The following is a 20982-nucleotide window of genomic DNA, read 5'->3' as shown; positions in this document are numbered from 1 at the left end:
AAAGATTATTAGTTTCTGAAAAGGAAACTTGTCTCACTAATTAACAGATTTCTTACACAGTCCCAAAGAAATCACATCCCTCCAAAAATGGTTTCAAAATCTCTAGCCAGGCTGATTGCTAAGGGACTTTCACTGGGCAAAGCCTGTTGGTAAAGACTGGTAAAAGTGATTGCTTTTTCAAATGTGTGAATCTCAAGACAAAACTATGAGATATATGACTCAATCAAAGAACATAATATCTCTCCAGATACTGACCCTGAAGAAAGAGAAGTATGTTATCTGACAAAGAGTTTAAAATAACCATCATGAGATGCTTTATGAGCTCAAGAACATGACACATGAACAAAATGAGAATAGCAACAAAAAGAAAATATAAAGGAGAACCAAACAGAAGTTTTGGAGCAGAAAAACACAATAATTGAACCAGAAAACTGACTAGGGGGGTTAAAAGTCAGCCTTGATCAAGTAGAAGAAAGTATCAGTAGACTTGAAGACAGGTCCGTTGAAATTATCCAGGTAGAAGATCAAAAATTTTAAAGAATGACAAAAATTGAAGAAAGCCTAAATGACTCATGCCCACCATCTAGTAGACCAATATATAGATTATAGGAGTTGCAGAAGAAGAAGAGATAAAGAAGCAGAGCTTATTTAAATAAATAATAGCCAAAAAATTCTCAAATCTAGGAAAGGAAGCAGACATCCAGATATTCAAGAACTGGAAGAAATCCACATCCAGACACATTATAATCAAATTTTCAAAAACAAGGGTAAAGAGAGAACTTGGAAATCACTAACAGAAAAGCAACTCACTATGTACAGTGTACCCCATAATCCAATCACCAGATTTCTGAGTAGAAATATTGCAGGCCACAAGGGAATGGGGTGCTCTATTCAAAGTGTTCAAAGAAAAAGACTGCCCACCAAAAATAACATACCTGGCAAACCTGTCATTCAAACTAGAAAGAAAAATAAATACTTTTCTAGATTAAGAAAAAGCTCATCACCACTAGGCCCACCTAACAAGAAATACTAGGGAGGTCCTTCAAATTGAAAGGATATTAAGCAGCAACACAAAAGCACTGGAAAGTATAAAATTTGCTGGTAAAGGTAAATATAGAGACATATTCAGAATACTGTAACACTGTAACAGTGGTATTTAAATCACTTTTAATTCTGATATAGAAAACTGTGAAAATATATTAATGGATACACAGTATAAGATGATATAATTTGTGGCATCATTAAAAAGTGTAAAGGGTGGGGAGGAGCTCAGAAGGCTGAGGAATAGGACAGAGAGACCACTTTCTCCCCCACAAATTCATCAAAAGAACATTTAAACGCCGAGTAAATTCCACAAAACAATTTCTGAAAGACGGCAGAGGACATCAGGCACCCAGAAAAGCAGCCCATTGTCTTCGAAAGGAGGTAGGAAAAAATAAATGACAAAAAAAGAGACAAAAGAGGGAGGGATGGAGCTCCGTCCCGGGAAGGGAGTCTTAAAAAGAGAGAAGTTTCCAAACACCAGGAAACACTCTCACTGCCGATTCTGTGCCGAGCCTTGGAAGCACAGAGGGCAACATAACAGGGAGGGAAAATAAATAAACAATTAAAACCCACAGATTACGAGCCCAACGGTAACTCCCCCAGCCGAGAAGCAGCGCAGACGCCTGCACCCGCCACTAGCAAGAAGGGGCTGGGCAGGGAGGCACGGCGCGGGCTGCATCGCTTAGAGTAAGGATCTGGCCTGAATGCCCCAAGTGCTATCTGAGCGAACTAACTTGGGCTAGCAAACCAGACTGTGGGATAATTACCACACAAAAAGCCAGCCCTAACCTAAGACACCGCCAGGCCCGTGCACAGAACAAAGGACTGAACAGAGATAGCCGGCTGCAGACCATCCCCCTCCAGTGCCAGGCAGCCAGAGCTGGAAGGGGGCAATCGCAGCCCCAGAGAGACATTATGTACAAAACTGTAAGCAGGCTTCTTTGCTAACTAAGACTTCTTGGGGGTCTGGATGGTCAACATCTGCCTGAGAAGGTGCACCGGTTGTACACCCAGAAAACCGAGCAGCGGGGAGGTGATAAGTCACAGAGGCCGCGCTCGCCAAACACCTCCATCACCTGAGCTGCTTGGACCTGGGAAGGGCACAAAACGCAGGCCCAACGGAGTCTGTGCCTCTGAGGACTACCCTAGTGCCTGAACCTGAGCGGCTTAGACCTGGGAGGTGCATGCAGCCCAGGGCCAGCCTCGGATGGTTCCCGGTGGAGCAACCTAGAGCCTGAACAGTGTGGGCAGGAGGGTACACACGCTGTGAGTGGGGTCAGGCCCAGTGTGGCTGAGGCACTGCAAGCACATGCCAGTGTTATTTGTTTGCAGCATCCCCCAGAGCGGGACTGAACAAGTGAGCCTAAAAAAAAAAAAAAGAAAAAAAAGGGTCCTCCACCGTCCCCTTTGTGTCAGGACAGAAATCAGACACTGAACAGACCAGCAAACAGAAGAAGCTAAAACAGAGGGAACCGCCTTGGAAGTGACAGGTGCAATAGAGTAAAACCCTGTTGTTACTACCGACTACATAGGAAGGGGCCTATAGATCTTGAGAAATATAAGCCGGACCAAGGAACTAGCCGAAAATGAACTGACCCCACAAAACCCAAAACAGCACTAGAGAAAGTCCTAGATATATTTTTACTATTTTTATGATCATTCTTTCTTTCTTTTATTTTTAATTTTTTAAAAAAATTTTAAGTCCTCTATTACTCCTTTAATTTTCACTTTTATAACCTACTAGAGCCAGACATCCTGGAATGTGAAGTCAAGTGGGCCTTAGAAAGCATCACTACGAACAAAGCTAGTGGAGGTGATAGAATTCCAGTTGAGCTATTTCAAATCCTGAAAGATGATGCTATGAAAGTGCTGTAATCAATATGCCAGCAAATTTGGAAAACTCAGCAGTGGCCACAGGACTGGAAAAGGTCAGTTTTCATTCTGATCCCAAAGAAAGGCAATGCCAAAGAATGCTCAAACTATCGCACAATTGCACTCATCTCACATGCTAGTAAAGTAATGTTCAAAATTCTCCAAGCCAGGCTTCAGCAATATGTGAACCGTGAACTTCCAGATGTTCAAGCTGGTTTTAGAAAAGGCAGAGGAACCAGAGATCAAATTGCCAACATCTGCTGGATCATGGAAAAAGCAAGACAGTTCCAGAAAAACATCTATTTCTGCCTTATTGACTATGCCAAAGCCTTTGACTGTGTGGATCACAATAAACTGTGGGAAATTCTGAGAAATGGGAATACCAGACAACCTGATCTGCCTCTTGAGAAATTCGTATGCAGGTCAGGAAGCAACAGTTAGAACTGGACATGGAACAACAGAATGCTTCCAAATAGGAAAAGGAGTATGTCAAGGCTGTATATTGTCACCCTGCTTATTTAACTTATAAGCAGAGTACATCATGAGAAATGCTGGACTGGAAGAAACACAAGCTGGAATCAAGATTGCTGGGAGAGATATCAATAACCTCAGATATGCAGATGACACCACTCTTATGGCAGAAAGTGAAGAGGAACTCAAAAGCCTCTTGATGAAAGTGAAAGTGGAGAGTGAAAAAGTTGGCTTAAAGCTCAACATTCAGAAAACAAAGATCATGGCATCCGGTCCCATCACTTCATGGGAAATAGATGGGGAAACAGTGGAAACAGTGTCAGACTTTATTTTTCTGGGCTCCAAAATCACTGCAGATGGTGATTGCAGCCATGAAATTAAAAGATGGTTACTCCTTGGAAGGAAAGTTATGACCAACCTAGATAGCATATTCCAAAGCAGAGACATTACTTTGCCAACAAAGGTTGGTCTAGTCAAGGCTATGGTTTTTTCCTGGGGTCATGTATGGATGTGAGACTTGGACTGTGAAGAAGGCTGAGCGCCGAAGAATTGATGCTTTTGAACTGTGGTGTTGGAGAAGACTCTTGAGAGTCCCTTGGACTGCAAGGAGATCCAACCAGTCCATTCTGAAGGAGATCAGCCCTGGGATTTCTTTGGAAGGAATGATGCTGAAGCTGAAACTCCAGTACTTTGGCCACCTCATGCAAAGAGTTGGCTCATTGGAAAAGACTCTGATGCTGGGAGGGATTGGGGGCAGGAGAAGAAGGGGACGACAGAGGATGAGATGGCTGGATGGCATCACTGACTCGATGGACGTGAGTTTGAGTGAACTCCGGGAGTTGGTGATGGACAGGGAGGCCTGGCATGCTGCGATTCATGGGGTCGCAAAGAGTCGGATATGACTGAGTGACTGATCTGATCTGATTACTTTGCAAAAAAAAAAAAAGACCCTTTTTTTTTAAAAGCAAACTTCATATATATATTTTTTTATAATTTTTGTGACTTTTTTTTTCCTTTCTTTTTTTTCTCTTCTTTTCTTTAATATTGTATTTTTGAAATTCCAAACTCTACTCTAGATTTTTAATTTTTGCTTTTGGTATTTGTTATCAATTTTGTACCTATTTTTTTTTTAATATATAATTTTTGTGACTTTTTTTTCTCTTTCTTTTTCTTCTTCTTTTCTTTAACATTGTATTTCTCAAATTCCAAACTCTACTCTAGATTTTTAATTTTTGCTTTTTGGTATTTGTTATCAATTTTGTATCTATATTTTATATATATATATATAATTTTTGTGACTTTTTTTTTCTCTTTCTTCTTCTTCTTCTTTTCTTTAACATTGTATTTTTGAAATTCCAAACTCTACACTAGATTTTTAATTTTTGCTTTTTGGTATTTGATATCAATTTTGTACCTTTAAGAACCCAATCTTCAGGACCCATTTTTACTTGGGAGCGACATTACTGGCTTGACTGCTCTCTCCTCCTTTGGAGTCTCCATTTTCTCCACCAGGTCGCCTGTGTCTCCTCCCTAAACCCTCTCTGCTCTACCCAACTCTGTGAATTTCTGTGTTTTCCAGATGGTGGAGAACACTTAGGGAACTGATTACTGGCTGGATCTGTCTCTCTTCTTTTCATTCCCCCCTTTTATCCTCCTGGCCACCTCTGTCTCCTTCCTCCCTCTTCTCTTCTCTATATAACTCTGTGAACATCTCTGAGTGGTCCAGTTGTGGAGTGTACATAAGGAAGTGATTACTGGCTAGCCTGCTCTCTCTATTGATTCCACCTCATCTCATTCGGGTCACCTCCAACACCCTCTCCCTCTTGTCTTTTCCATGTAACTCTGTGAACCTCTCTGGGTGTCCCTCACTGTGGATAAACTTTTCATCTTTAACATAGATGTTTTATCAATGGTGCTGTATAGAAGGAGAAGTTTTGAGAGTACTGTAAAAATAAGACTGAAAACTGGAAGCAGGAGGCTTAAGTCCAAACCCTGACTCCAGGGAACATTAATTGACAGGAGCTCATCAAACACCTCCATACCTACACTGAAACCAAGCACCACACAAGGGCCAACAAGTTCCAGAACAAAACATACCATGCAAATTCTCCACCAACACAGGAATACAGCCCTGAGCTCCAATATACAGGCTGCCCAAAGTTACTACAAAACCATAGACATCTCATAACTCATTACTGGACACTTCATTGCACTCCAGAGAGAAGAAATCCAGCTCCACCCACCAGAACACCGACACAAGCTTCCCTAACCAAGAAACCTTGACAAGCCACCTGTACAAATCCACACACAGCGAGGAAACTCCACAATAAAGAGAACTCCACAAACTGCCAGAATACAGAAAGGATACCCCAAACTCAGCAATATAAACAAGATGAAGAGACAGAGGAATACCCAGCTGGTAAAGGAACAGGATAAATGCCCACCAACCAAACAAAAGAGGAAGAGATAGGGAATCTACGTGATAAAGAATTCCGAATAATGATAGTGAAAATGATCCAAAATTTGAAATAAAAATGGAATCACAGATAAATATCCTGGAGACAAGGATTGAGAAGATGCAAGAAAGGTTTAACAAGGACCTAAAAGAAATAAAAAAGAGTCAATATATAATGAATAATGAAATAAATGAGATCAAAAACACTCTGGAGGCAACAAATAGTAGAATAACAGAGGCAGAAGATAGGATTAGTGAATTAGAAGATAGAATGGTAGAAATAAATGAATCAGAGAGGATAAAAGAAAAATGAATTAAAAGAAATGAGGACAATCTCAGAGACCTCCAGGACAATATTAAACGCTACAACATTCAAATCATAGGAGTCCCAGAAGAAGAAGACAAAAAGAAAGACCATGAGAAAATACTTGAGAAGATAATAGTTGAAAACTTCCCTAAAATGGGGAAGGAAATAATCACCCAAGTCCAAGAAACCCAGAGAGTCCCAAACAGGATAAACCCAAGGCGAAACACCCCAAGACACATATTAATCAAATTAACAAAGATCAAACACAAAGAACAAATATTAAAAGCGGCAAGGGAAAAACAACAAATATCACACAAGGGAATTCCCATAAGGATAACAGCTGATCTTTCAATAGAAACTCTTCAAGCCAGGAGGGAATGGCAAGACATACTTAAAGTGATGAAAGAAAATAACCTACAGCCCAGATTACTGTACCCAGCAAGGATCTCATTCAAATATGAAGGAGAAATCAAAAGCTTTACAGACAAGCAAAAGCTGAGAGAATTCAGCACCACCAAACCAGCTCTCCAACAAATACTAAAGGATATTCTCTAGACAGGAAACACAAAAAGGGTGTATAAACTGAAACCCAAAACAATAAAGTAAATGGCAATGGGGTCATACTTATCAATAATTATCTTAATCATACTTATCAATAATTATCTTAAATGTAAATGGGTTGAATGCCCCAACCAAAAGACAAAGACTGGCTGAATGGATACAAAAACAAAACCCCTATATATGTTGTCTACAAGAGACCCACCTCAAAACAGGGGACACATACAGACTGAAAGGGAAGGGCTGGAAAAAGATTTTCCATGCAAATAGAGACCAAAAAAGAAGCAGGAGTAGCAATACTCATATCAGATAAAATAGATTTTAAAACAAGACTTTAAAACAAAAGCTGTGAAAAGAGACAAAGAAGGACACTACATAATGATCAAAGGATCAATCCAAGAAGAAGATATAACAATTATAAATATATATGCACCCAACATAGGAGCACTGCAATATGTAAGACAAATGCTAACAAGTATGAAAGGGGAAATTAACAATAAGACAATAATAGTGGGAGACTTTAATACCCCACTCACACCTATGGATAGATCAACTAAACAGAAAATTAACAAGGAATCACAAACTTTAAATGATACAATAGACCAGTTAGACCTAATTGATATCTATAAAGACATTTCACCCCAAAACGATGAATTTCACTTTTTTCTCAAGTGCACATGGAACCTTCTCCAGGATAGATCACATCCTGGGCCATAAATCTAGCCTTGGTAAATTCAAAAAAATTGAAGTCATTCCAAGCATCTTTTCTGACCACAATGCAGTAAGATTAGATCTCAATTACAGGAGAAAAACTATTAAAAATGCCAACATATGGAGGCTGAACAACATGCTGCTGAATAACCAACAAATCACAGAAGAAATCAAAAAAGAAATCAAAATTTTCATAGAAACAAATGAAAATGAAAACACAACAACCCAAAACCTGTGGGACACTGTAAAAGCAGTCCTAAGGGGAAAGTTCATAGCAATACAGGCATACCTCAAGAAACAAGAAAAAAGTCAAATAAATCACCTAACTCTACACCTAAAGCAACTAGAAAAGGAGGAAATGAAGAACCCCTAGGGTTAGTAGAAGGAAAGAGATCTTAAAAATTAGGGAAAATAAATAAATGCAAATAAATGCAAAAGAAACAAAAGAGACCATAGCAAAAATCAACAAAGCCAAAAGCTGGTTCTTTGAAAGGATAAATAAAATTGACAAACCATTAGCCAGACTCATCAAGAAACAAAGGGAGAAAAATCAAACCAATAAAATTAGAAATGAAAATGGAGAGATCACAACAGACAACACAGAAATACAAAGGATCATAAGAGACTACTATCAGCAATTATATGCCAATAAAATGGAGAACGTGGAAGAAATGAACAAATTTCTTTTGTTTAAACTTTTCTAAATTCTTAGAAAAGTACAACTTTCCAAAACTGGACCAGGAAGAAATAGAAAATCTTAACAGACCCATCACAAGCATGGAAATTGAAACTGTAATCAGAAATCTTCCAGCAAACAAGACCCCAGGTCCAGATGGCTTCACAGCTGAATTCTACCAAAAATTTAGAGAAGAGCTAACACCTATCCTACTCAAACTCTTCCAGAAAATTGCAGAGGAAGGTAAACTTCCAAACTCATTCTATGAGGCCACCATCACCCTAATACCAAAACCTGACAAAGATGCCACAAAAAAAGAAAACTACAGGCCAATATCACTGATGAACACAGATGCAAAAATCCTTAACAAAATTCTAGCAATCAGAATCCAACAGCACATTAAAAAGATCATACACCATGACCAAGTGGGCTTTATCCCAGTGATGCAAGGATTCTTCAACATCCGCAAACCAATCAATGTAATACATCACATTAACAAATTTAAAAATAAAAACAATATGATTATCTCAATAGATGCGGAGAAAGCCTTTGACAAAATTCAACATCCATTTATGATTAAAAAAAATAACTCTCCAGAAAGCAGGAATAGAAGGAACATACCTCAACATAATAAAAGCTATATATGACAAACCCACAGGAAAAACATTATCCTCAATGGTGAAAAATTGAAAGCTATTCCCCAAAAGTCAGGAACAAGACAAGGGTGTGGAAGTTTTGGCCACAGCAATCAGAGCAGGAAAAGAAATAAAAGGAATCCAAATTCAAAAAGAAGAAGTAAGACTCTCACTGTTTGCAGATGACATGATCCTCTACATAGAAAACCCTAAAGACTCCACCAGAAAATTACTAGAACTAATCAATGAATATAGTAAAGTTGCAGGATATAAAATCAACACACAGAAATCCCTTGCATGCCTATACACTAATAATGAGAAAATAGAAAGAGAAATTATGAAAACAATTCCATTCACCATTGCAACAAAAAGAATAAAATACTTAGGAATATATCTACCTAAAGAAACTAAAGACCTATATATAGAAAACTATAAAACACTGGTGAAAGAAATCAAAGAGGACACTAATAGATGGAGAAATATACCATGTTCATGGATTGGAAGAATCAATATAGTGAAAATGAGTATACTACCCAAAGCAATTTATAGATTCAATGCAATCCCTATCAAGCTACCAACGGTATTCTTCACAGAGCTAGAACAAATAATTTCACAATTTGTATGGAAATACAAAAAAACCTTGAATAGCCAAAGCAATCTTGAGAAAGAAGAATGGAACTGGAGGAATCAACCTGCCTGACTTCAGGCTCTACTACAAAGCCATAGTCATCAAGACAGTATGGTACTGGCACAAAGACAGAAATATAGATCAATGGAACAAAATAGAAAGCCCAGAGATAAATCCACGCACCTATGGACACCTTATCCTTTGACAAAGGAGGCAAGAATATACAATGGAGAAAAGACAATCTCTTTAACAAATGGTGCTGGGAAAACTGGTCAACCACTTGTAAAAGAATAAAACTAGAACACTTACTAACACCATACACAAAAATAAACTCAAAATGGATTAAAGATCTAAACGTAAGACCAGAAACTATAAAACTCCTAGAGGAGAACATAGGCAAAACACTCTCTGACATACATCACAGCAGGATCCTCTACGACCCACCTCCCAGAATATTGGAAATAAAAGCAAAAATAAACAAATGGGACCTAATTAAACTTAAAAGCTTCTGTACAACAAAGGAAACTATAAGCAAGGTGAAAAGACAGCCTTCAGAATGGGAGAAAATAATAGCAAATGAAGCAACTGACAAACAATTAATCTCAAAAATATACAAACAACTCCTACAGCTCAATTCCAGAAAAACAAATGACCCAATCAAAAAATGGGCCAAAGAACTAAATAGACATTTCTCCAAAGAAGACATACAAATGGCTAACAAACACATGAAAAGATGCTCAACATCACTCATTATTAGAGAAATGCAAATCAAAACCACTTCACACCAGTGAAGACTGGTACCATTTCACGCCAGTCAGAATGGCTGCGATCCAAAAGTCTACAAGCAATAAATGCTGGAGAGGGTGTGGAGAAAAGGGAACCTTCTTACACTGTTGGTGGGAATGCAATCTAGTACAGCCACTATGGAGAACAGTGTGGAGATTCCTTAAAAAACTGGAAATAGAACTGCCTTATCACCCAGCAATCCCACTGCTTGGCATACACACTGAGGAAACCAGAAGGGAGAGACACGTGTACCCCAGTGTTTATCGCAGCACTGTTCATAATAGCCAGGACATGGAATCAACCTAGATGTCCATTGGCAGATGAATGGATAAGAAAGCTGTGGTACATATACACAATGGAGTATTACTCAGCCATTAAAAAGAATACATTTGAATCAGTTCTAATGAGGTGGATGAAACTGGAGCCTATTATACAGAGTGAAGTAAGCCAGAAAGAAAAACACCAATACAGTACACTAACGCATATATATGGAATTTAGAAAGATGGTAACAATAACCCTGTATACGAGACAGCAAAAGAGACACTAATGTATAGAACAGTCTTTTGGACTCTGAGGGAGACGGAGAGGGTGGGATGATTTGGGAGAATGGCATTGAAACATGTATAATATCATATATGAAATGAGTCACCAGTCCAGGTTCGATGCACGATACTGGATGCTTGGGGCTGGTGCACTGTATGTATGTATGTATGTATGTATGGGGAGGGAGGAGGGAGGAGGGTTCAGGATGGGGAACACGTGTATACCTGTGGTGGATTCATGTTGATATATGGCAAAACCAATACAATATTGTAAAGTAAAAAATTAAATTAAATTAAATTTAAAAAAATTAAAATGAATTAAAAAAAGTGTAAAGGGGGCAGAAAAGAACAAAAAATAGAGTTTTGAAGTTATTAAAATAGATTGATATAACTATATGATGTTTTCTATATCAGAGGAAACTAGCGTGCTACAGTCCATAGGGTTGCAAAGAGTCAGAAATGACTGAGTAGGCATGCCTGTGTCACATAGTAACCCCAAAAAACCTATAGAAAACATACAAAAGTAAATTAAAAAGGAATTTGCATGTCACTACAAAAATCAATAAAACACAAAAGAAAATAGGAAGAGAGAAAAGAGGAACTAAAAAAAGGTCAGAAAAAAAATTATAAATGACTATATTAAATCATTCCTTATCAGTAGTTACTTCAGATGTGAATTAATTAAAATCCTCAATAAAAGGCATAGAGTAGCTAAATGGATTTTAAAAAATACTATTCATGCTGTCTACGAGAAATTTACTTTAGAATTAAGGACACACATAGGATAAAAGTAAAGGGGTAAAGGGATGGAAAAAAGATACTCCATACAAAAGTTTACCAAAGAGAACAAAAATGGTGACAAATGGACTTTAAGTCAAAAATCTCTCAAAAGAGACAAGGAAGGACAGTGTGTGTGTGTGTGTGTGTGTGTGTGTGTGTGTGTGTGTATGTTTTACTGGCAAATTAACCAATTTATATATATTTTGGTTAATTTGCCAGTAAAACATACGAATTATAAATATATATGCAATCAACATTACAGCACCCAAATATATGATGCAAACATTGACAAAACTGACAGCAACCCAATAACAGTAAGGGATTTCAATGTTCCAGTAAATAATGAATAGAATATTCAGCAGAGAAGGCAATGGCACCCCACTCCAGTACTCTTGCCTGGAAAATCCCATGGATGCAGGAGCCTGGTAGGCTACAGTCCATGGGGTCACGAAGAGTTGGACACGACTGAGCGACTTCACTTAACTCTTCACTTTCAAGCATTGGAGAAGTAAACAGCAACCCACTCCAGTGTTCTTGCCTGGAGAATCCCAGGGACAGGGGAGCCTGGTGGGCTGCTGTCTATGGGGTCACACAGAGTCAGACACGACTGAAGCGACTTAGCAGCAGCAGCAGCAGCCGAATATTCAGATGGAAGGTCAACAAAAGAACAACATTCTAGGCCAAATGAATCTAATAGACATATATAGAACACACTGCCTACCCCCATCATGGCCACAGCACCAGAATACACGTTCTTCTCAAGTACAGATGAAACAGTCTCCAGGATAGGTAATACATTAGGTTAAAAATAAATAAATAAATAAGCCTTCACAAATTTAAGAAGATTGAAATCATACCAGGTATATTTTCCAACCACAACTGAATGATATTAAAATAATTTTATTTTAATATTTTTCATTAATATGCCAGGAGGAAAACTGGAAAATTCACAAATACATGGAAATTAATATACTCTTGAACAATCCTTAAGTCAAATAAGGATTTGACTTATTTGACAGAAGATATCTTATACAAACAAACCATAAAATACTACATACCAAAACATATGGGATGCAGCAAAAGCAGGACTCAGAAGGACATTCATAGCAATAAAAATAATAAAGACCTAAATAAACAGCCTACCTTTACAAGTCAAAGAACTAAAAAAGGACAAACTAAGCCCAAGTTGAAAGAAATACTCTCTGATAAATAAAGAAATCATTTTTCATCACTTTTAGGTGGTCTTGAAATAAGGAACATATTGAACAATACATCTTCAAGGAAACAGTAGATTCATGAATATGAAATAATCTATGCGGGAACAAAGAGTTGGATAATATTTTGTTCATCCTGGATCAACAACAGTAGAATATAAAAGGGAACAACTCTATATGCTAAACACCACAAAATAGAAGTTAACTGTCAAAAAAAAGGTGAGCTAGTCAAATAATCTAACATATATAATGTTAATTATATAATATATATAATTTGAGGCTGCTGCAATATAGCAGTGCATTAATTTAGTGCATTAATCACACTGTGTAATACAGTATGAAATGTCAAGTGCAAAAAAACTCATATCTTCCACAAGTACAACTTCAAAATGTACATTTTAAAAGATGTCTATTGTACAGTGAATATGTGAACTGAATAGACACAGACATTACTTACATTCTTTTTCTGAGTGTGGATGAAGAAATATTTGGCAAGATTTCAAATTTGATTTTTTTTTTACAGATCAGACATTTTAGCTGAAAGAAGCTTTACCCCTTTACACACAGCTACTCTTTCATGTGTATTTTTAAAAATTTAAATACAGAGAATGCATTTATGAAAATACAGATCTTCAGGAAAAGTCTATGAAGCAAATACTTAACAGACATATTTAATCAAATTTATATTTTAGGATTAAAATGAATGGTAAGCGTAATTTTACCATGGAAAGTTTATTTTAATAATGAAGTATACCTAACTTCCTAACTGGAAGGAGGAGGAGCCTGGTAGGCTGCAGTCCATGGGGTCACAAAGAGTTGGACACGACTGAGCGACTTCCCTTTCACTTTTCACTTTGATGCATTGGAGAAGGAAATGGCAACCCACTCCAGTGTTCTTGCCTGGAGAATCCCAGGGACGGGGGAGCCTGGTGGGCTGCTGTCTCAGGGGTCGCATAGAGTCGGACACGACTGAAGCGACTTAGCAGCAGTAGCAGCAGCATACCTAACTTCAAAGTGAAAGATTTCTAACTAATCCAATAACACATTAAAAATCTCAATTCCTTTGACCTGTTCAACACAATAAAAGTCAACACAGTCTTACTGTTAGAGACTCATAAAAAGAATAACTGTACTGAGCATTTGTATTTACTTATTAGTACCTTTTTAAAAGTTTTATTATAGAAAAAACTTAATTTTCTATGCTGTTTGTTTTGTAGTGGTTTCTTAAAATAGTAGATAATCTAAAAAGCTTTGAAGTGTTTTTCTTTACCACAGTCCCCTCAAATACAAAGAAAATAAAGAAATTAAGTTGTTTTCTAAGTCACAATCATGTAGAAATTTTTCTATCAAAAGTGAACCAAACAATTTTTGGATTTTTTGGTAGGTAAACTGGGAAAAAACATTTCCATTTGCATGAATATGATTTTAGGTAGATGGCACATTAAATGCCTATAATATTAAAAATAAATGATATGAATAAATTATTCTCCCCCCAAATAACTTAAACACAAGCATGTCTGTACTCCTACAGGTTTAATATTTACAAAAATTGGAACTTTCCTATATTTTATGGGATGATGTAAACTTAATAAACTCCAGTATTTAATGGAATGATGTAAACATAATTAATAGACTAGCAAGCACTATATTTTCAAAGGTTTCCTCATTGCTGGTAGGAGTTTGTTTTTCTTAAGTGAAATTTTTAAGACTCTTCAAAAGTTTTAAAAATGTTAGTAATTGGATATTTGTTTTCTGTTTTCTTTAATCCCCATTCACAATTAGGTACAGGAATATTCAGTTATTTGTATTAGAAAAACTTAGGAATAAACCAACTATACAAAAATGGAGAAAATTTAAATAATCTTAAAAGATTATATGCTATAATATTAATAGTTTAAAATCATACATATAGTAACATAGTATAAATAATATGAAAAGAGAGTATGAAATTACTTATACAATATTATCCTTATTTAGACAGTCTTTCCACGTGGCTCAGACAATAAAGAATTCACTTGCAATACAGGAAACTTGGGTTTGATCTTTGGATTGGAAAGATTCCCCGGAGAAGGGAATGGCTACCCACTCCAATATTCTTGCCTGGAGAATCCCATGGACCGAGGAGCTTGGCAGGCTACAGTCCATGGGATCACAAACAGTCAGACACAACTGAATAAGCATGCACGCACACACACACACACACACCACATCCTTATTCAGGCACATGAATAAACTCTCAAACACTCTGAAATCAAAAAAGACTAGAGCTCAGCTTTCTGAGCACTGAAGAATGCTTTTGAACTGTGGTGTTGGAGAAGACTCTTAAGAGTCCCTTGGACTGTAAGGAGATGAAACCAGTCCATCCTAAAGGAAATTAGTCCTGAATATTTATTGGAAGGACTGATGCTGAAGCTGAAACTCCAATACTTTGGCCACCTGAGGTGAGAAACTGACTCATTGGAAAAGACCCTGATGCTTGTAAAGATTGAAGGCAGCACAAGAAGGGGACGACAGAGGATGAGATGGTTGGATGACATCAGTGACTTGATGGACATGAGTTTGAACAAGCTCTGGAAGTTAGTGATGGACAGGAAAGTCTAGCATGCTGCAGTCCATGAGGTTGCAAAGAGTTTGACACAACTGAGAAACTGAAATGACTGACTGTATATGTTGATATATACAACTGTGTGCATAATTGATATATAAATGCATAATTAATTCATGATTAATTCTAAATTATATCTAATTAATGAGCACATAATTGAATAAGAATTGATAGCTTTTATGAACTTTGTACAGAATATTAAAGCTTTCCTAGGTAAAATAAAAAAATTTATTTCATATTTTTTGAGAATTTGTGTAACTTGAATGAGTAAAATATTATTTTATGTAAGTTCAATAAAAAATGAAACTGTAAAAAAAAAAAAAGACTAGAATGGAAAAGGCAGAAACCTTGCTAACAGGAGTGATATAATCATACATGATTTACATATATTTTCATTCTTTATGTATCTTAACTTTATCTAACCTCCACAATAAACACATTGTATCTGAAAGAAACACACACACACACACAAAAATCACAAAATATAATATCCTCCAACTATAGATTTTACAAGAAAGCAATTGTTCCCAAAAACAAAGTTTATCCAGAATAACTCTAACATAGAAATGTGTGCTCACTTCAGTTCTGACTTAACTCATCTGACATTGAATAAAACCATCTCCCCCACTGTAAAAGAACAGGTTATACAAAACTGTAAGAGATTGTCATTCTTACTTGTTTCCACATTATATTAAGGCTTACCTTCACAAAGTTTCTGCTTCATCACCTCCCTTATTTTGGATATTGCAATGTAGTCTTCCACATAAAACACATAGGTGGATGAAGGCTTGTTGGCAATAGCTCTAAGTTCTGCCTCTTCTGTTTCTGACCCAACACCAATGGCGAACAATGTTATTCTACTGTCTCTTGCTGCTTCTGCAGCATCCTTGACTTCATCTTGGGATTTCCCATCCGTAAGGACTACTGCGATCTTAGTCAGAAACCGTGCGGACTTGGCAAAAAGGTAATCAAGGGCAAACTGGATGGCCTTTCCAGTCCGTGTGTTTCCTCCCAAGTAATGTATTGACTCCATGGCTGCCATCAAGTTCTCTCCCGATTCATGGCTCCCCAGGGGGATCTCCAGGACAGGGTAGTCACTGTACTGAACCACCCCAACCTGAATAAACTTCGGTCCTATGTCAAAGTTCTTTGTGATATTGACAAGCCACTTTTTCACTATTTCAAAGTTTTCTGGGCCAACACTGTAAGAGCCATCCAAGATGAAAACTAAATCTGTCGGAGCAGTACGACAACCTAAGCGAGAAAGAAAATCATCAGAGTACATGTGTTACAGAAAAAAAGGAAAGAGGAAGGTTTCAAATGCATGAATTTTTCATTAACCAGATTGGAGAATCCTTTCACAATGTATGTATATAAAGTCACCACAGTGTATACTTTAAATATCGTACAGTTTTACATATCAATTATATTGAATACCTCAATAAAGCTGAAAATTTTTAAAGTAAAAGATACAGTAAGCAGTTTATAAGAGTTTTGTGAAGATTAATATGACACACTGCTTAACTCATGAAAATTCTTTATAAATGAGGGCTATGACTTTTGTTGATATTTTTGAATTATCTTATTTTAAGGATTAATGAATGAATCAGCTTTAAAATCAGACATTAAAAAATGGATGCTTGCATTGTTGGTGGGAATGTAAATTGATATAGCCCAGTACGGAGAATAGTATGGAGATTCTTTAAAAAACTAGGAATAAAACTACCATGTAACCCAACAATCACACTATTGGTCATATACTCTGAGGAAACCATAACTGAAAAAGACACATGTACCCCAATGTTCATTGCAGCACTGTTTACAATAGCTAGGACATGGAAGCAACCTAGATATCCATTGACAGATGAATGGATAAAGAAGTTGTGGCACATATACACAATGGAGTATTACTCAGTCATGTAAAGGAACACATTTGAGTTAGTTCTAATGAGTTGGATGAACCTGGAGCCTGTTATACACAGTGAAGTCAGAAAGAGAAACACAAATCTCCTATATTAATGCATATGTATGGGATCTAGAAAGATGGTGCTGATGACCCAGTTTGCAGGACAGCAGTGGAGACTGACCTGGAGGGCTTCCCCGGAGGCTCAGGTGGTAAAGATCTGACCTCAATGCTGGAGACCTGGCTTTGAACCCTGGGTTGGGAGGATCCCCTGGAGAAGGGAAAGGCTACCCACTCCAGTGTTCTTGCCTGGAAAATCCCATGGACAGAGGAGGCTGGCAGGGAGTCCATGGAGTCGCAAAGAGTCGGACACGACTGAGCGACTTGCACTTTCATTTTCAGTGCAGACATAGAGAACAGACTTGTAGACACAGTGGAGGAAGGAAAGGGTGGGACAGACTGAGAGAATGGCATCAGAACATATGTACATTTACAATGTGTATACATTCACGTTTACAATTACCATATGTCAAACAGATAACCAGTGGGGATTTGCTGTATGAGGCAGGGAGCTCAAACCTGATGACCTATGACAACCTAGAGGGGTGGGATGGGATGGGAGTTGGCAGGAAGGTTCAAGAGGGAGGGGTAACATGCATACCTATGACTGACTCATATGGATGTATGGCAGAAACCAACACAACATTGTAAAGCAATTACCCTCCACTTAAAATAAATAAATTTTTTAAAATGATAAATAAAAAACAAAAAATGGGTGCTACATATGAATATGACATCTAGATATCTCTTTGAAGGGGCAGGTATTGTTATAAAGCAACATTTTATTCTATTTCTCAAGAGAATAAATCAAACCACAAAATTTTTTAATAAATAAATGCATCATTTTCAGCTATACACTAACATCATTATCAATGAAATATGTTTCAGTTCAGTTCAGTCGCTCAGTCATGTCCGACTCTTTGCGACTCCATGAATCACAGCACGCCAGGCCTCCCTGTCCATCACCAACTCCTGGAGTTTACTCAGATTCACGTCCATTGAGTCAGTGATGCCATCCAGCCATCTCATCCTCTGTCGCCCCCTTCTCCTCCTGCCCCCAATCCCTCCCAGCATCAGGATCTTTTCCAATGAGTCAACACTTCGCATGAGGTGGCCAAAGTAGTGGAGTTTCAGTTTCAGCATCATTCCTTCCAAAGAAATCCCAGGGCTGATCTCCTTTAGAATGGAATGGCTGTATCTCCTTGCAGTCCAAGGGACTCTCAAGAGTCTTCTCCAACACCACAGTTCAAAAGCATCAATTCTTCGGTGCTCAGCTTTCTTCACAGTCCAACTTTCACATCCATACATGACCACTGGCAAAACAATAGCCTTGACTAGACGGACCTTTGTTGGCAAAGTAATGTCTCTGCTTTTCAATATGCTATCTATGTTGGTCATAACTTTTCTTCCAAGGAGTAACCATCTTTTAATTTCATGGCTGCAGTCACAATCTGCAGTAATTTGGGAGCCCCCCAAAATAAAGTCTGACACTGTTTCCACTGTTTCCCCATCTATTTGCCATGAAGTGATGGGACCAGATGCCATGATCTTTGTTTTCTGAATGTTGAGCTTTAAGCCAACTTTTTCACTCTCCACTTTCACTTTCATCAGGAGGCTTTTTAGTTCCTCTTCACTTTCTGCCATAAGGGTGGTGTCATCTGCATATCTGAGGTTATTGAGATTTCTCCTGGCAATCTTGATTCCAGGGCATGCTTCTTCCAGCCCAGCGTTTCTCATGATGTACCCTGCATATAAGTTAAATAAGCAGGGTGACAATATACAGCCTTGATGTACTCCTTTTCCTATTTGGAAGCATTCTGTTGTTCCATGTCCAGTTCTAACTGTTGCTTCCTGACCTGCATACAGACTTCTCAAGAGGCAGGTCAGGTGGTCTGGTATTCCCATCTCTTTCAGAATTTTCCACAGTTTATTGTGATCCACACAGTCAAAGGCTTTGGCATAGTCAATAAAGAAGAAATAGATGTTTTTCTGGAACTGTCTTGCTTTTTCCATGATCCAGCGGATATTGGCAATTTGATCTCTGCTTCCTCTGCCTTTTATAAAACCAGCCTGAACATCTGGAAGTTCACAGTTCACGTATTGCTGAAGCCTGGCTTGGAGAATTTTGAACATTACTTTACTAGCATGTGAGATGAGTGCAATTGAGCGGTAGTTAGAGCCTTCTTTGGCATTGCCTTTCTTTGGGATTGAAATGAAAACTGACCTTGTCCAGTCCTGTGGCCACTGCTGAGTTTTCCAAAATTTGCTGGCATATTGAGTGCAGCACTTTCACAGCATTGTCTTTCAGGATTTGAAATAGCTCAACTGGAATTCCATCACCTCCACTAGCTTTGTTCATAGTGATGCTTTCTAAGGCCCACTTGACTTCACATTCCAGGATGTCTGGCTCTAGGTGAGTGATCACACCATCGTGATTATCTGGGGCGTGAAGATCTTTTTTGTACAGTTCTTCTGTGTATTCTTGCCACCTCTTCTTAATATCTTCTGCTTCTGTTAGGTCCATACCATTTCTGCCCTTTATCGAGCCCATCTTTGCATGAAATGTTCCCTTGGTATCTCTAATTTTCTTGACGAGATCTCTAGTCTTTCCCATTCTGTTGTTTTCCTCTAGTTTTTTGCATTGATCACTGAGGAAGGCTTTCTTATCTCTTCTTGCTATTCTTTGGAACTCTGCATTCAGATGCTTATGTCTTTCCTTTTCTCCTTTGCTTTTCGCTTCTCTTCTTTTCACAGCTATTTGTAAAGCCTCCCCAGAAAGCCATTTTGCTTTTTTGCATTTCTTTTCCATGGGGATGGTCTTGATCCCTGTCTCCTGTATAAGGTCATGAACCTCATTCCATAGTTCATCAGGCACTCTATCTATCAGATCTAGGCCCTTAAATCTATTTCTCACTTCCACTGTATAATCATAAGGGATTTGATTTAGGTCATGCCTGAATGGTCTAGTGGTTTTCCCTACTTTCTTCAATTTCAGTCTGAATTTGGCAATAAGGAGTTCATGATCTGAGCCACAGTCAGCTCCCGGTCTTGTTTTTGTTGACTGTATAGAGTTTCTCCATCTTTGGCTGCAAAGAATATAATCAATCTTATTTCGGTGTTGACCATCTGGTGATGTCCATGTGCAGAGTCTTCTCTTGTGTTGTTGGAAGAGGGTGTTTGCTATGACCAGTGCATTTTCTTGGAAAAACTCTATTAGTCTTTGCCCTGCTTCATTCCGTAGTCCAAGGCCAAATTTGCCTGTTACTCCAGGTGTTTCTTGACTTCCTACTTTTGCATTCCAGTCCCCTATAATGAAAAGGACATCTTTTTGAGGTATTAGTTCTAAAAGGTCTTGTAGGTCTTCATAGAACCATTCAACTTCAGCTTCTTCAGCATTACAGGTTGGGGCATAGACTTGGATTACTGTGATGTTGAATGGTTTACCTTGGAAACGAACAGAGATCATTCTGTCGTTTTTGAGATTGCATCCAAGTACTGCATTTTGAACTCTTTTGTTGACCATGATGGCTACTCCATTTCTTCTGAGGGATTCCTGTCCACAGTAGTAGATATAATGGTCATCTGAGTTAAATTCACCCATAAATGTTAATCTGAAGTATTTATAAAAATACATATAAACCAATGAATAGGGGAAAGAAACTAAAAACAAACTTTCTGTCAACTTCAGGACTCAACTAGCCAGCAAAGGCACACACATTCTGGATATAGTTGAG

At 37.9% G+C, this 20982-nt stretch overlaps 1 protein-coding gene across 1 annotated transcript in view; it reads right to left on the bottom strand.

Moving 5' to 3' along the window:
- COL21A1 (collagen type XXI alpha 1 chain) overlaps window positions 1-20982 on the bottom strand; it is a 233201-nt gene that overhangs the window by 141032 nt on the left and 71187 nt on the right. Inside the window, exon 3 of the mRNA XM_070777764.1 lies at window positions 15988-16539. Within this exon, the coding sequence (XP_070633865.1) occupies window positions 15988-16539 (552 nt within the window). The remainder of the gene's footprint in view (window positions 1-15987; window positions 16540-20982) is intronic.

This window comes from Bos indicus, chromosome 23, assembly GCF_029378745.1.
Source record: "Bos indicus isolate NIAB-ARS_2022 breed Sahiwal x Tharparkar chromosome 23, NIAB-ARS_B.indTharparkar_mat_pri_1.0, whole genome shotgun sequence".
NCBI lineage: Eukaryota > Metazoa > Chordata > Mammalia > Artiodactyla > Bovidae > Bos > Bos indicus.
This window is presented reverse-complemented; position numbering and strand designations above follow the sequence as displayed.